Source organism: Pseudochaenichthys georgianus, chromosome 14 (genome assembly GCF_902827115.2).
Source record: "Pseudochaenichthys georgianus chromosome 14, fPseGeo1.2, whole genome shotgun sequence".
Classification (NCBI taxonomy): domain Eukaryota; kingdom Metazoa; phylum Chordata; class Actinopteri; order Perciformes; family Channichthyidae; genus Pseudochaenichthys; species Pseudochaenichthys georgianus.
Genome location: NC_047516.1, coordinates 18,594,504 through 18,610,047, shown reverse-complemented (window position 1 = coordinate 18,610,047; position 15,544 = coordinate 18,594,504). Strand labels below are relative to the sequence as shown.

At 40.8% G+C, this 15,544-nt stretch overlaps 2 protein-coding genes across 8 annotated transcripts in view; one reads left to right on the top strand and one right to left on the bottom strand.

The window, feature by feature from the left end:
* Window positions 1-548: 548 nt before the first annotated feature.
* The window catches only part of LOC117458213 (disks large homolog 4), an 84,663-nt gene continuing 69,667 nt past the window's right edge, over window positions 549-15,544 (bottom strand). For 4 of the 7 annotated variants that reach the window (XM_034098537.2, XM_034098534.2, XM_034098532.2 and 1 more), the window contains 16 exons: window positions 12,883-13,052; window positions 12,597-12,733; window positions 11,124-11,268; window positions 10,529-10,664; window positions 10,063-10,219; window positions 9,867-9,969; window positions 9,576-9,690; window positions 7,172-7,363; window positions 7,008-7,050; window positions 6,888-6,918; window positions 6,319-6,366; window positions 6,118-6,219; window positions 5,780-5,952; window positions 5,161-5,273; window positions 4,974-5,065; window positions 549-4,082 (listed from right to left, as the gene is read on the bottom strand). In XM_034098537.2, coding sequence (XP_033954428.1) covers window positions 3,976-4,082; window positions 4,974-5,065; window positions 5,161-5,273; window positions 5,780-5,952; window positions 6,118-6,219; window positions 6,319-6,366; window positions 6,888-6,918; window positions 7,008-7,050; window positions 7,172-7,363; window positions 9,576-9,690; window positions 9,867-9,969; window positions 10,063-10,219; window positions 10,529-10,664; window positions 11,124-11,268; window positions 12,597-12,733; window positions 12,883-13,052 — 1,864 coding nt within the window. In that variant the 3' untranslated portion in view covers window positions 549-3,975. The remainder of the gene's footprint in view (window positions 4,083-4,973; window positions 5,066-5,160; window positions 5,274-5,779; window positions 5,953-6,117; window positions 6,220-6,318; window positions 6,367-6,887; window positions 6,919-7,007; window positions 7,051-7,171; window positions 7,364-9,575; window positions 9,691-9,866; window positions 9,970-10,062; window positions 10,220-10,528; window positions 10,665-11,123; window positions 11,269-12,596; window positions 12,734-12,882; window positions 13,053-15,544) is intronic. The other 3 variants (XM_034098535.2, XM_034098538.2, XM_034098533.2) reach the window with 2 other exon arrangements.
* zbtb20 (zinc finger and BTB domain containing 20) overlaps window positions 7,817-15,544 on the top strand; it is a 112,002-nt gene continuing 104,274 nt past the window's right edge. The window contains exons 1-2 of the mRNA XM_034098541.2: window positions 7,817-8,134; window positions 8,273-8,360. The gene's annotated coding sequence lies outside the window, so the exon portion shown is untranslated. The remainder of the gene's footprint in view (window positions 8,135-8,272; window positions 8,361-15,544) is intronic.

Below are 15,544 nucleotides of genomic sequence, written 5' to 3'. Positions count from 1 at the left end.
CTCGAGCCGGTTTCTCAAACTTACCCCACCTTTAAGCACTTGAGAGATGACAATAACGTTGAATCTATACTCTAAATCAAACTTCCTAATTAACGTGTGTTTTATTCTTACTAAAACATAAAAATGATGTAAAACTAATTGGTCAAATTAGCAGTGTCCGCAACAATAAGGTCTAATCTAAGGTTTAATGTTTTGTTAGTGGACTGGTTGAATTTTCTTTATACTTAAATCACAGATCATGCCTTTAAAAAACTGTATGGATGATAGAAACATGCCGCAAGCCTGAGGGTAGCACAGGGAATATGATCATTGCACCCACACATCAGTGTCAATCTCTGCCTGTTTACACACACACACACACACACACACACACACACACACACACACACACACACACACACACACACACACACACACACACACACACACACACACACACACACACACACACACACACACACACACACACACACACACACACACACACACACACACACACACACACACACACACACACACACACACACACACACACACACACACACACACACACAATCAAACGGAAGGATTCTCATTGTGTGCTTTTCTAAAGAGAAAATGGTTCCCCTGATGAGAGGGGTTGGTGGTGGAGCTCCCGGCTAACAGGAGCCACAGCTAGTGTGCGCAAATGCGGCTGAGAGGGCTAGTATTAGCAGCTGAAAACGGAGAATGAGTGCCCTCCCCTGGTGGCACTGTTGCCTTCCTGCAGCATTTACCTGTGGAACTACTCATCAAATCATTAACACACGCAAACACAAAAACAAGGCTGCAGAGTCCAATTTCAGAAAGCATTTTTAAATTCATTTTATTATTTTATAGCTAATTTACAACAAGCGCTTCACTGAACTGGAACATTTTATTTTGCTTGATATTATCATCGTTAAATATATTTTTCTGCATCAGTTGACTTTGTTGTAACTTTGTATTCAGTCTTTTCTGTAAAAATTCATATATTTTTATAAGGAATATCACACTATGATACGGATGGCTGAGAGAGATATTAAGAAATACATTGAACCCTCAAATAAAGAAATTGAAAACATATTATTCCATTCATAGATGTGTTGTCATGTGTTTCTGTGATTCTCTCAATGTCTAAATGTTGATGCATGTGCGGAAATATGTGTGTGTGTGTGTGTGTGTGTGTGTGTGTGTGTGTGTGTGTGTGTGTGTGTGTGTGTGTGTGCAGATGTGTTTTCTGTGTTTGAGCAGTTTAACTGGGCTGTGGCTCTGATGGATCCCGTACTCATGTCAATTCAGCAGTGTGCACGGCTAAATATAAAGCCACAGCACTCCAACATCTCCAATATATTTACAGCATCTCTGCCCGAGACCCAAAAGCACTCTCAATGTGGACAAAAAAATACAGACTTGAGATGGAACCTGTGACAGTCTTAAATAAATAAGAAATCATAAAACTTCATACTTGTCTTTCACAGGCTTCAGCCCTGAGCTGTGAGAAGCAAGTGAGCAAAAAGAAACAAACAATAAATATGAATGGTCACTTCCATCAACACTTCCACCTTCACTCTTATAATTCAGAACAAATTATAAGTAAATACAAACACATGCTCATAAAACCCTTGAGTCCACTATCGTTTTTTCTCGCTGATACCTGTAGCATATAATGCCGTCAGTGCAAACTTTATAAATACTTTTTTAAAATCTTAGACACGTAAAACCATCTTCATTGCATAACATCATAGCAGTATTGCACAACATCGTCATGTGCATGTCTCACTCTCGCTCGGGCGCACACACATACGCACACCACCCATTAATGTATTATACATTATAACCACCAGTGGATGTTATAAAGGATAGATATTCTCATATAGTATCATTTATAGTTTATACACGACACACGCTTTCTTGTCACCCGCACACACACACAAGCTGCAAACACACAGATGCACGCGCACACAGTCAGACACACACAGCTGCATTCTACATGTGTTGCCATTGGTTTTCAACGCACACAAGAGCGTGTCAAATGTGTCAGTTCAAGCTCTGGTGTGAGGTCTACTTTACGTTGAACGGTTCAGTTATTTCTGCTTTTTGCTGCGTTTTACAACAATAAAATGGGAGTGTGAGTAAATTCAACAACCAAACTGCAATATTACCCAAAGGAATCAATGGAATATTGTTTGGAGATGTTGATTTGTACAGACTTAGTCCCGTTAGAAATTGCCATAAAAAAGATATATATATATATATATATATTTATATTCATATTTATACTTGTATTTATATATATAGGCCATTTATTTGTTAAACATGACTTATCTTTAATCTGTGTGGACACAAGAGGGAAAAGAAGCAGAGAAAAAGTGGAAGAGAGATAATAAAAGAAGACCTATTCCTCCCAGGAGCTTTCCACACATGAATGTGCACACACAGAGACCCACGCGCACATGCAGACACACACAGACACACACACACATGCCATGGCTTTTTACTGCGGCCACTGGAAACAGTGTGTACGTCTGCGGCTGAGGGGTTCTTTTGGAAGAATGGTGGGTGAGTCGGCTGTGGTGCGATGGAGCTCTGCTGTTTGTGCCTAGAGAGATAACATTCATCCTGGGTTCTGACTAGCAGGTCAGAGCAGCCAGTTGTAGAGGAGTGTGCTTGGCTACAGCTGAGGTTACATCTCTACACATGTGTTTGTGTTGGTGCATGGGTGTGTTTGCGTGAGTGTGTGTGCGTAAGAGAGCAGAGGCAAACTGCATGTCGGAGCATCTACGCCCTCCCTAACTCATCACCGTGTCTCTCTTCTCTTCTACCTTCATGAGACATGCTAAAAAAGTCCTCCACAATAAGGAGGTGGAGAAAGAGAACACACCCTACATTCGCTTTCATCATTTTTTTTCTTATTTTTTTATGTCAGATTTTTTTTACCATTGTTTTTGTGTCCATTGTCTTTGAGGATGCATGCACAAATTCAGCATATGAGTTTTTAATCATTATAATAATTTGAACTGCCTTTAAATAATGCCTCGCAATATTCAACATGGGTGATTGAGCAAGTGTCAGGCTCGGTCACTGAGGTGTTATTCGGAATTCACGCTCAGAGCCAAGAGGAGATTCACGAGAAAAGGGGACTCTTTGTCGAGAAAAAGACACGTTGTCTAGAGGGACTCAGCAGGATGTTCGCAGTGTTCCCCGTTCCCTGTCCCGAAACAAGGCGGAGCCGACAGGAGGAGGAGCAGAGAAAGCCAGGAGATGATACAAAAAGTAGATTTTTTTGAGCACCTCCATCTCAGACATAGGCGTGTGATGGTGTTTATGGTGGCAGAGACTTAAGAGGGGTGGGGAGGGTGAGGTTGTGTTAATACTACCCGCCCTGCTGGGTCCCCCTCTGCTCTCTGTCAAGCCCTGTTCAGACCTAATGTCCAGATAAATTCAGACTGCAGTTCACACCTGGCATCAGAATGCATCTGAAATCTCTCCTGGAAGTCGATTATATTTTGCTTCCTTTTTGCTTTTTAACTGCAACTGCGTACACACAGAGTTGTTTGGCAGCACGTAATCAACAGGACATTTGCTTGCCCAGTTTTCCGCTGCAGACACAGCTATATTTAAAGCTGTCCAAGATGCATTTTGATGCCGAGTGTTAACAGAGCCTCAATACTCAGTTCTGCCTCATAAGAGTGGAATACTGATTAAGTATTTTCAGTCTAATTACACATCGCTGTGCTCACATCTGTCTCAGAGTCTCTTTTTTGGTCGCTCTTTGCCTCGCTGTGTCACTTCCTGTGTTTGTCTCAGTCTCTGTGTTGGTCTTGGTATGCATTTGTCTCTCTGTGTCATTCTCAGTGACGCCTAAAGCACTGACTTTGCTGGAGGACAGACAGGCAGGCGAGGCTGGCCGTGAGGGTGGAGGGTGGTGTCGTCGGTGGTTGTGATAAAAGGGGTGGATTTTGGAGGGGTGCAGCATCACAGCCTCTCCCGGGTGGGGATCCAGATGTAAGGCCCCGATTGCTCCTCGATCACTGTCTTTACTTTGTGATAAACCTCTTCAAAGCTGTCCCCCTCCACGACAGCTGCAGGAGGATATGTGAGGGAAAACAGTGACGAGAAGAAAATTGTGAGAAAAGACAAAAGAGAGAGCATGGAAATAAAATCACAAGGGAGTAAACAGAGAGATAGACAAAGGATGTGTTTCAGAATGCGATGAGAGGAATAATCAAGTATGTATGTGTGAAATTGTAAATATCAAGTTAAATCCAAATGTTAAACAACATTTACATCATGTATGTATGTCTACAAAGTCTCCCACATATTTATTCAGTCTCACACGTATTGTTTCATTATGATAAAATGTCACATCCGACAGCTGTTCGTGATTCGTTATAAATTGCAGACAGCACCAGATTTGTGAGGACACCCATCAGTCATATTCTGTCGACTGCTGTGATTTGCCCTAAATGTGTCCCTTAAATGTTAAAATGCCCCCCCCCCCCAGAAGCAGAGTGTTTCTCATTTAACTCTTTCAGCTCTGCCGGGAAGAACATGAACAAGTAAAGTTCATCTTTGCGCAGGAGGCTTGTTTTATCATTTGCATTTGTTGGCATATAACAATTAAAAAAAGGAGAAAAAGCATAGTGAAAAGCAAACATTTTAACCCTCTGATGTGTGAACATGAGCGCCGGCAATCACCGAAAATATGGACAATCTGTTGTTTCAAAAATGTTGTTATCATAAGATGTATGTTTTTTTACCACCACTTCACATTAAATAGCTTAACGCACAGCAGAGTGCAAACACACGAGTGTATTAACTCACGTTTACCATCTGGTGCTGCCATAATCCAAACCGAAATCCACAAACAGTGTACATGTGCTCAATTGGCTATTTAGAAATCCCATGCTCAGTGAGTACACATCATTTCTGTGTGTTGATATCATATAGACACACAAACGCTCCGCTCTTACCCGAGAAACACTCTATGAAGTCTTGCTCTAGTTTGAGGGCTCGGTCCATTCCTTTCCTGGCCTGTTCCTCAGTCAGGCGAGTGTTGATCTCTCTGTTCACATCACACACACACACATTTTCATTATAAGAGATACCTTCATGATGTGCAGATTATTTAAATGTTTAGAGAGCTTTCGAAGTACGTACAAGACATTCTCCAGTGACTTGGGTCGGACAAAGATGGCGATGGGATGAAGCTGAGCGGCTTGTAGTCTGCGCACAGCGTTCGCCGATACATCCAGAATGCAGTGCTTCCCCTGCTGCACGCGCACAGATAAATTAATAGGTTAACATTTTATTTGAAGGCAGAAAGATTCATACCAGGTAGAGTGAGCTCAGAAATATTACATCATGTCACATTTTTGTAGAATTACGAAAAGGAACTTAAGTTAAAAAAGAATATCTGTTGTATGAAAACACAAAGTACTGGCAGGTTTTTGTACATTTCAAACAAGCAGAATTCCTAATGTCATAGGGGTGGATCAAAACCAGTTGGCTTTGTCATTATTGTATGTTTGGCTGAGCCAGGTTTAAATAACAAAATAAAATACAGTCAATACAAACGAGAATGACGACTTTTAAACTGCCAGTTAATTGGACAACAAACCAGGAGAGAATGTGTCTCTTTGGTTCAACTTTTCTCCAAGGCTATCAGAACATTTTCATCACACAATAAAAAACATATTTAAATGACAACAAGTAGGATGATTGCTTAAAAAAAAAAGGTATTTATTCTCATTTCCTGGTGCACCGTGTTGCTGCGTACCTGCTCAGCCACCTCGCGGACGCTCTGCACGCTGGTGCCGTACAGGTGACTGTTGTACTGGCCCGCCTCGATGAACCGATGGCTCTGGATGTCCTTCTCCATCTGTTCCCGTGACGACACAAAGTGATAGTCCCGCCCATCCACCTCATACTCCCTCTTGGGCCGTGTGGTGTCTGTCGTGGGAGAAACAAAACAATACACTTTGAATCTTAACATGTAGGCAATTACTTCTCATTATGCAGACATCACCCTGAAATGGCTGCAGGTGGCAGCAGTGACATGAAAATAAAAAAACTGAGAGCCTGTCGGTCTTCATGACTGACAGGTTAATTACTCACGTGGAACACAAGATCCAAACTTATCAGGGAATTCAGACAATAGGTCATCGTTTATCCTGTCTTTCACAGGGCCCAGGATGATGATGGGCCTCGCATAATGAACTAGCAGAAAGAGAAAGAGTGTAGAAACATTCAGAAAAGGGATATAGGGACAAAGTGTAATATAAAAGCTTTAAATAATATAAATCTGTAGGACCTTACCTTCCACTTGGGTGACAGTCTCATAACTTTGTGAGGTTTTATCTCTCCCTGGTGAAAAAACATAGAAGCATTTCTTTAAACCAAAAGAAATTGCCTTTTGCATGTGTGTGTGTGCCCGTATTTGTGTGTACTGAATGTGTTTTCAAATGTTGAAGCCAATACATCACAGTTTCTTTGCGAGCCAAATGTCAGTAATTGCACTAATCCATATAGCAATTTCAATAAAATCAGATGGATTGTTCAACCCTAAAAGAGTCTCCAGTTATTCTCCGCTGCAGTTATTAACACATTTTCAGGAGACAATGCAATACGTGCACCTTTAATAGAGTTATTACTCTGGTCATTGATATTACAGGGTGTTTAATTTCCAATTTTTTCATATGTACCATTTACATTTAATATATATATTAAATAAAACCAGGAACATATTGTTTCTCTGTGTCAGAAAATCATGTTCTTGTGTTGCTGCCCCTTTCTTCGTGTTAACTGTAGTCTGCTAGAGTCCGTAACATGTGTAAAGTGTAGCTTGCAGTGTCAATACAGAAACCTTTATGCTAAATACTAATTACCTAGAGTGCCCAGGCTGTCTCGACCATGGTCCTGCAACAGAAACCAAAGCAGAGATTTACGCACTAAAAGGCTGATTGAGAGTCACAACTCATTCAAAATGCTCTGGTGAACACACTTACCCTCTCTTTGGTGTTACCACGAGACCAGTCTTTTCTTTCCACCCTGTGAAGGAGAGGAGGAAGAATAAAAACAGTGCATTTTTGAGACAGAACAATCAAGTTAGAAAATTAGGTGTTTTTCGAAAATAAGAAGAAGAAATGTAAGAGGTCCCACACTCACTCACAGGAAAAAGTCTGACCTGTGCTTGCTAGGGATGAAGCCGACTTCCTCAGCCTCGTTCTGGGGGCTGACCTTACGGGCCTGCCACCACTCCTCGTCTCCACAGTCCAACACATGCAGCACATCCCCAAACCTGAAGCCCAGAGCCTGACTGAGGAAGCCACAGTCTGCAGTCTTGTCATAGTCAAAAAGAGCCCTGAGGGATGGAATAATTCAAAATCAGACATGTTATTTAAAAATATATTTTCAAGTCTATTCAACCACTATTCCTTGTATGTGTTAACCTACTTAACAATAAACTTGTTTCTTATTTTGATTCTGATTGAACACGAACCATTATTAACAGTATTCCTATATTTTAGCTTGAGTCGCTTTATTTGTACATTTCCTTTATCACAATTGTTAAGCTTTTCATAGAGATGAAAAAAATATTTTTCTTTGATTAACAGACTATTTAAAAAAAAGGCTAATCCTGCTACATTATTATGATATTATAATATTATTTCCGGTCACTAGTGGCAGCACTAGGTGCTGTAATTTGTGCAGGGCTGCAGTCACAGAGCGAAGAAGAAGTTATGATGTGTTTGTGCCATGTTTCCATTGCCACAAGTCGTGATTTTGTTATTTTACATACCCCTGACACTGCCATGAATTCTGCTGAAATGTTGCAGAGAAGTCCCCCCACCCTCCAGTGGTTTAATTCCAACCCTTCATCAGATAAACAACTTACTGTCTAGCAAGAAATAGTTGTAATGGGAGTTTCTGTCAGACAGCCGTCGCTGACCATAAGGTTTGACAGAACACGTACAGTTTAACGGTAACTGTTAACCGGTTTGAAACACGCTCGCGCACAAACAGCGCCTGGACATTGGCCAACGGCATGTTTCCTCAACTGAAGCCGAGCTAACGGCTCTGTTCGACGGCAAAACATTTAAGCTAGCCTCGCTGGGAGACCATCGTTTTTGAGGTAAACTGGATTTCAAATCACATTTCTTCCACAAATTCTGAACAATGGGGAGAACCTATGGGAGCTGTCCGTACCAATGGATATTAAAACCGACATTATGTGTAACGAGACATCCAGAACTAATATATCGATACCCAGGGCCAGAGGAGACTGCTGCGGTTATCGACACACCTGGACCTGGAGAGGACTTAATCACCAGATTCCAGAGTAAGAAGTTAATCTAAAGGTAAGATCCAAATGCTGTTTTTACTCGGAATGTTGCTTATTGTGACAGGGTTTTCTATTTGAACTGGTTGCAGACTGCAGAGATTGTGATGATGATTATATAAACATATTTTTATTTGGGTAATTTCTTCATGACGCGTTGGTTAGTCATGATAACATGTGTCGCTGGTTGGTTGGTTTGATTGGTTGGTGGTTTATCTCACTGTATTAACCATACACCGTGTAGAATTGGTTATTTGTTGGTATGAATTGTAGTTAACAAAGCAATGCAATGGAATTATACTAGTATTTGCAGTAAATCTACTAGTATGGGCAGTGAATGTCTTGCATTTGCAAGACACAAGTAAATCCACATTGAGTCATAATGTGGTACATGGCGTCCTATCTTTTGTTGGACTGTAGCTTTAGTGCTTATACTTACAATATCATGTATTTATGTTTATTTTTTCTTACAATTTGTGTCATTTTAAATTGCACACATAATCATGTGTTATCCAGGCCTGTGCTGGGGTTTTCCCTAACTTGACTTGTTATAAAAATAACTATACAGCCTGCGATTGATATAGTAAATGTTCCATTAATTGTCCCTAGAAAAATCCCTATATTAAAGGTTGTTAGCCATTAGCCAGCATAAGATAAGACATACATCTTGACCTTACTAAAAAAAGTAAAATGTGTAATATTGACCATATTAGCTCTTAAGAGGGAATGAACTGCTCATCTCATCATATTGCTTTTTGATATTTCTTGTTCATAGTGCCTTGTATTGTCATTTTATTTCTCTGTTCTGGATCACACTCACAACTTTGGAGACTAACTCTGATTGTAGAATTGCCTGCTGTGTCTACGGTAAATCATCTCTTTCTAATAATCAAATTCCCTTGGATGACAGTGATGACTCATCATATCTCTTTCAAAACTCACAATTTCAGCTCTATTAAGGCTTTGTAGTAACTTCATACATTTGAATAACATTATTTAGCACCATATCAGTGCTTTTGAGGATGATATGCTTTTCTCAAGCCAAATATATGACACAATCATGGTTTTCTAATTACAAGGCAATCCCATAATGTCACATATAACGTAATCTTGACCAGGAGAACTACAACTGGGTATCAACGCATATCAGTTAAGTTTGTTTTGCCTAAATATTCGTAATATAATGTTAGCTACAGTGCACATAGTTGCATAATTGTGTGTGTCTGTGAGAGACCTGATGTAGAAGCCTCTCTTTGGGTTGCTCCTTAGCGTTGTGGTCCCAGAGCCCATACTGCTGTTCATCAGCTGTTCCCTCAGGTCATGGATCTTAGCCTCGAAACGACTGTACTCTGAAACGGAGAAATACAAACATATCAACTTGTTGACATGCACTTATTTTTAAGTGATAGGGAGGCCCCAATCTAATGTTTTTTTCATTACGAAATATCTCACCATCTTTAAGATATGCCAGTATTTTATTTTAGAAACGATAAATCTTTGTTATGAATGAGTGTTGTGGCTTTACCGTCGGGTCTGTACTGAGAGATGATGGTCACCGTCTGGCCGGCGTTCTTCAGGGCAGCAGCCGCCTGTTCGTGTGTGGCCATACGCAGGTCGACACCGTTCACCTGACACACACACAGAATGACTTTTAAAAACTTTGTGCAACTGTAGGTTAATGTTAGTGTTTGACAACTTCATAAAGATTAAAGTGTCCTTACACTGAGGATCTGATCGCCCTTGTGCAGCTCTCCACTGAGGTCAGCTGGCCCCCCCGCCAGGATGAAGGAGATAAAGATTCCCTCTCCGTCCTCCCCTCCGACGATGTTGAATCCCAGACCAGTGGAGCCTCGGTGGATCAAAACTCTGCGAGGCTCCCTGACAGAGGGAGGAGAGGGGAAAGTAGACATGCTAACAAAACTAGCACAAAACAAACCAAATATAATCAGTTCTTCTAACATAACACTGCTAACCCTACTACTGCACATAACCAGGGGCGCCGCCAGGGATTTTGGGCCCCATGAAAAGATAATCACATTGGTTACTTAAACATTTTTTTCTTAATGTTCTAAAATAGTTTGGGCCCCTGTCAGTCACAGGCCCTTAGAATGGTCCTAACTTTTCACCCCCTTACGGCGCCCCTGCACATAAAACCGTAGCACATTAGGCTGAAGGATCATTGCTCACCTCGGGATGTCATCATCTCCCATCATGCCATGCAGAACAGGAGAAAACCGACTAGGCGAGGTGGGAGTGAGGGCTTGTGGGTAATCTGATCCAAGATAGCCGGGGTGGCTGAGTTCAGTGTCCATATGGGAATATGCTGAAAGAAAATACATACATACAAAGATGTATAAGAAATGGCTTTCCCACTGCGTAAATGCACTTCAATGTGATACTTTGGTAATGTTTCGTTTGAAAAGAAAATGCTGTTATCAGTCATGAAACCTACTGCAAAAAGAGTGTTGCCATGCTCAGATTCTTTTATTACGAGGGCTGTCAAAAGGCGAGTTCAAGTGAAGGACATTTCCTGTGTTTCTATGAGGAGAAAAACCCTGCTTTACACCTCAGCTTTGAACACCCACAGTCATCTTTTCTGTATGTTACAAGTCATTATCTCTATCCTTCTTTTGATTGCTGTTTCAAGTCTGCAGAAAAGGCCATCATTGTCGTAGGTGTACATTCTTGGAAATAGATAAAAGACATGTTTTCTGGTGTGATTTGTCGCTACTGCCATTCTACAACACACAGACTGGAGACTTTCAAACCGAGAGGGGCTTACTGCTGGTGAGGTCTGGTGGGTTGTAGGAGTTGGCCAGGAACAGGTTGTTGGGCTTGGCCACCCTGAGGTACACCACCTCGGCTGTGTTCTTCAGAGCCCCCACCGCATCTTCATGCATCACATCCTCCAGACACACGTTGTTCACCTGATCGTTCACGACAAGCAAAGAAACACAATCAGGATCACAGCTGCACACTGCGAGGCTCAGTATGTAAGAGCGATCAGAGAGGACACCTGATCCCCGTCCCACTGACACATCTAGAGTCACTCTGCAGCTAATAAGAGTGACATTTATGGTCAGGAAACACCAACATATCACATTTAGACACACATTAAGAAGCGATATGTCAATCTAATTGTCTTATTTATTTTCTAAATAGCACCACTTAAGTGACTAATGTGAAATTTGATCACTAAATTTGCACTTATTTTTCAGTAATGATACTCATCCCATTCCAGTTAATCAATACTCTATGACTCACTGGGTGGAGGTGACTGGGTTCATTATATTATGTGTAAGGCAACATCAGGCTTTTCTTTATTAAGCTTGTGTAACCTTTGTAAAGGAAAATGCTAGCTATAAATACAAAGGAATAAATGATTATTTATTAATATAATGGTATCCAAGGCCAGATTGGCAGTCAATTGGACAATCCAGCTTTTTGAGTCAGTACAGGAGACATACTTGATGTAAATATCAGTATCTGTGCGTCTCCCTCTTTTTTAAAATACTTGAACAATAAGACTGATTTGTAAAAGCAGGGACATCGATTTAAATCACACACAAGGTCAAATGAAATGCTGCATGTATTGAAAGTGCTCACCCTTACTGTAATCGTTGCTCTATAAATGGCTAAATATGAGTCAGATTAAATGGGTGAAGATGAGCAAAGCTACAAAGAAAGCTTCTGGATTAGCTGCCCTTATAGGTAATATGCAAATGTCCATCTCTAAACTAGGTGTGTTAATATTACAAAATAGAGCATTATTACATTCAAAGTAATGAAGCCATTGGTTTTAAATGTATATTTGAACAGATTCATGATGAGCAGTAGCATGTAGCCGTGTCCCAGGGCATTTAGAGGTAAAGCATGTGCTCAGACACCATTTAGCAGAAACCCAGCACCATTTTGATGTTGCTGGTGTTCTCCATCGGCTGCTGCACTCCAGTCTCTCTGTTCTCCAGCAGAGGGCAGCAGTGCTGCGTGAGACTCTTTGTGGCAGCACTCCAGTTAAACATTTATCCCATCCTACACAGCCATTACCATATTAATGAAAGTAATTCCCGGCCATGAAAATTACGGCTGACATTTATCTTGGCTCTTGATTCATCCATGCTGCTTGTGTACACACAAATGTGAGTGTGTTTCAGTGTGCTTAAGAGGTGAGAGTGTGAGGCTATCAGTGACCTGTACTGTATATGTGTGGGCTTGTATATCTCTGCATGCTAGTTATTCCATAAGAAGGACCAACCGCTAAGATCTTGTCCCCGATCTGCAGGCGACAGTCTTTATGAGCCGCTCCGCCTTCAATGATCTTGGTGACATAGATACTGTTATCTCCTGGTATGTGCTGGTTTCCCACCCCTCCAGCAATGCTGAAACCTAATCCTGAGAAAGGGAGTGATGAGAGAGGTAGAGAGTTAGCAAAGGAGGTGTGGGTTAACACAGAGCAGATTTTCTAAATCCAGAGGGCAAAGCTTAGCCGGGTATAAAGTGTCCTTAAACCCGCACAACAGCGTCAGTCTACTTCAACACACCTTTAGGCCCTTTGATGAGTTTGATTTCAGTGACTTTCTCTGCTGCTGGTTTTCTGCGGAGAACGTAGAGACGCACGATAGCACCTGCCTCCTTAAGGGCCTCCACAGCTTGGCTGTGTGTCACCTCCCTCACGTCAACATCATTCACAAATAGGATGCAGTCATTCACACTAAGCCACAGGGAAAGGGAGATAGAGAGAGGAAAGAGAAACAATTGGAGGGAGAAAGAAAATGCATAATTAGTTTTTGTTTTGGAAGGAACTTGGTGTAATCCTCCACCAGACGAGGTCAGGATCCGTCAATCCCCAACCATAGCTGTGCTGGGGATCCAGTTTCACAACAGACATCTGGCCTTTTGTGCCCCAACTGTCAGTATCCAATAGCGATGCAGCATGACATCAGCAGTCGTCGGTATGCACAAATAAATAATTTAAAATCCTCCATGGACAAAATGTATGTACCGTTCTGTCTTCACATGCCTCATAAAAACAAATATGGCCTGTTAAAAATGCAACCTTGTTGAATTAGATAAAATATCTCAGCGTGTGTCCACATTAGCCATTTGGCCAAAATGAGTTGTGACAAAAATCCCAAATTGTGCATCTCTTATATCAAATATTAATAAGGACAGAAACCCGAATGCTATCGATCTGTTAGTTGACCGAGCCCAAAGGTAGCTGCAGGATATTTCTCTTTGCTTTAGCTGTTCCTGAAAGTAATGAAGAGTGGAAATGTGAAGTGACGGCAGCCTGTGTGTGCAGAAGAGACGATTTTGATGAAATAGCTATTTTCATACACTGTTCCTCCAAGGGCCCAACAACTCTACTTATCACAATTCCATTCATGTGTTTAAAATGGATTTTTACGGCCATGAACATTTTAGGGTGTAACATTTTGTAAGACTGAAATAATTCTTGAGGGCTGCAAGACAAATGAAGCTTAGCCAAAGTTCAATCAGGAACACTGTCTTCATGCTCGCTTTATTTACTTACATCCTCATCTCTCTTTCTTTGTTCTCCCGCTCCTTACTCAATAAGTTGAGTCTCTTGAGTCCATCCAATCAGATGTTGCCACAATCACCTTGAGCCAATCATTAATGTGGCTGTCAAACTTCTAAAACGTTCCTTTTAGGGAATATTTCTGTACAGCTAATGGCAGGACCACCCCTTTTTTAAATAATGACACTAGATGGCTTCTAATTGCCTCCGACATATTTCCTCAACTTTTCCTTTGAGCACACTTTGTCCACATTTTCTTAATTTCACTATTAATTATCCATCTGATTGAATTGAGACGCATCACGAAAGCGAACTCCAATGGCTGCTGACATCTCATGCAAATGCTTTTACACTGAGAGTCAGAGCTGCATATTGTTAAGACAATGTGAAATACTTTCTGGCATGTAGAGGAGAGATTTTTAGCAAACGGCAACATATTTATTTTATATTGGCAATTTCAGAGCAACTGCCCCACAGAGCATCATTTAGTGTTCTCTGTAATTCTGTGCTCATAGATTTACATACAGCCTTTATTAAAGCTATAAAGAACAACCTATGTTCACAGTAGGGCTGCTCAATTAATCGTATTTTAATCGCAATTACGATTATGGCTTGCAACGATTACGAAAACAACGTAATCGAAATAAAACGATTATTTTTGTATTATTATTTTCAATTTTTTTTTTGTATTGGTTTTTCAGTTGAATTATACTTAGAGTTCAGGGTAATCAACTGTTTAAAACATACTGTTCACATTTATTTTCTCCAATAAGCAAATGGATAATCGTTTTTAATAATCGTGAAATCAATTATTGACTCAAATAATCCAGATTATGATTTTTGCCATAATCGAGCAGCCCTAGCTCACAGTGTATTAACAGTCCCAAAGAGGCACTATTAATCTCACATCTAATATTTATAATGATTCAAGAGCTACGGAGTCACTCGATATGAAAGACAAATACATGTTTCAGGGTTTGAATCATCAAATAGAGACTTCAACTGAATGCAACAAATGATACACCCACAAATCGCAGGTTTTGTAAGAATTCCGTTTTTGAGATATCGGGAGTATAATGCTAAATGTTTTTTCCTCAAGATATGAGATATGTTGCTCGGAGCCAATACAACGCATTGCATTCAGGCAAATATAGCGTTCTCTGCAGGCCGGCTCTGCTCTCTGAACAAGTCATTCCAGATGGATGTTTATAGGTCAGCTGGAAATGCAGGGAAGATCCTCTGTACTGTACATGGCTCATTTACTGCAGTTGCTGTTGATATCTTCTAACCTTTCCATATCACTGGCTTCAAATGGGATCTATTTTTCATCTAAATGTACAACATCATTTTTTGAATCTCCTAAAAAACCGAAAAGCAACAGTACTATGACTAGATACTTTATGGTTATTTTTAGACCAAATGACAACAGTATGTGGTAGTAGTAGTAGTAGTAGTAGTAGTATACAGCAGAGGCATTTAGATCTTGAGTTAAACAGGCAGGCCTTCTATGATGTCACGTTGATGCTGAGCATGCTGGACAGACAATAGGCTGCATTTCTGTGGTACAATACTCTAGACTTTAAGTGAAGAGGTGAGGAACACATGGGATGTTTCTTTAAGTGTGTTTGCTCGTAGAAAGGGGACTGCATGTCAGAATCAGTGAA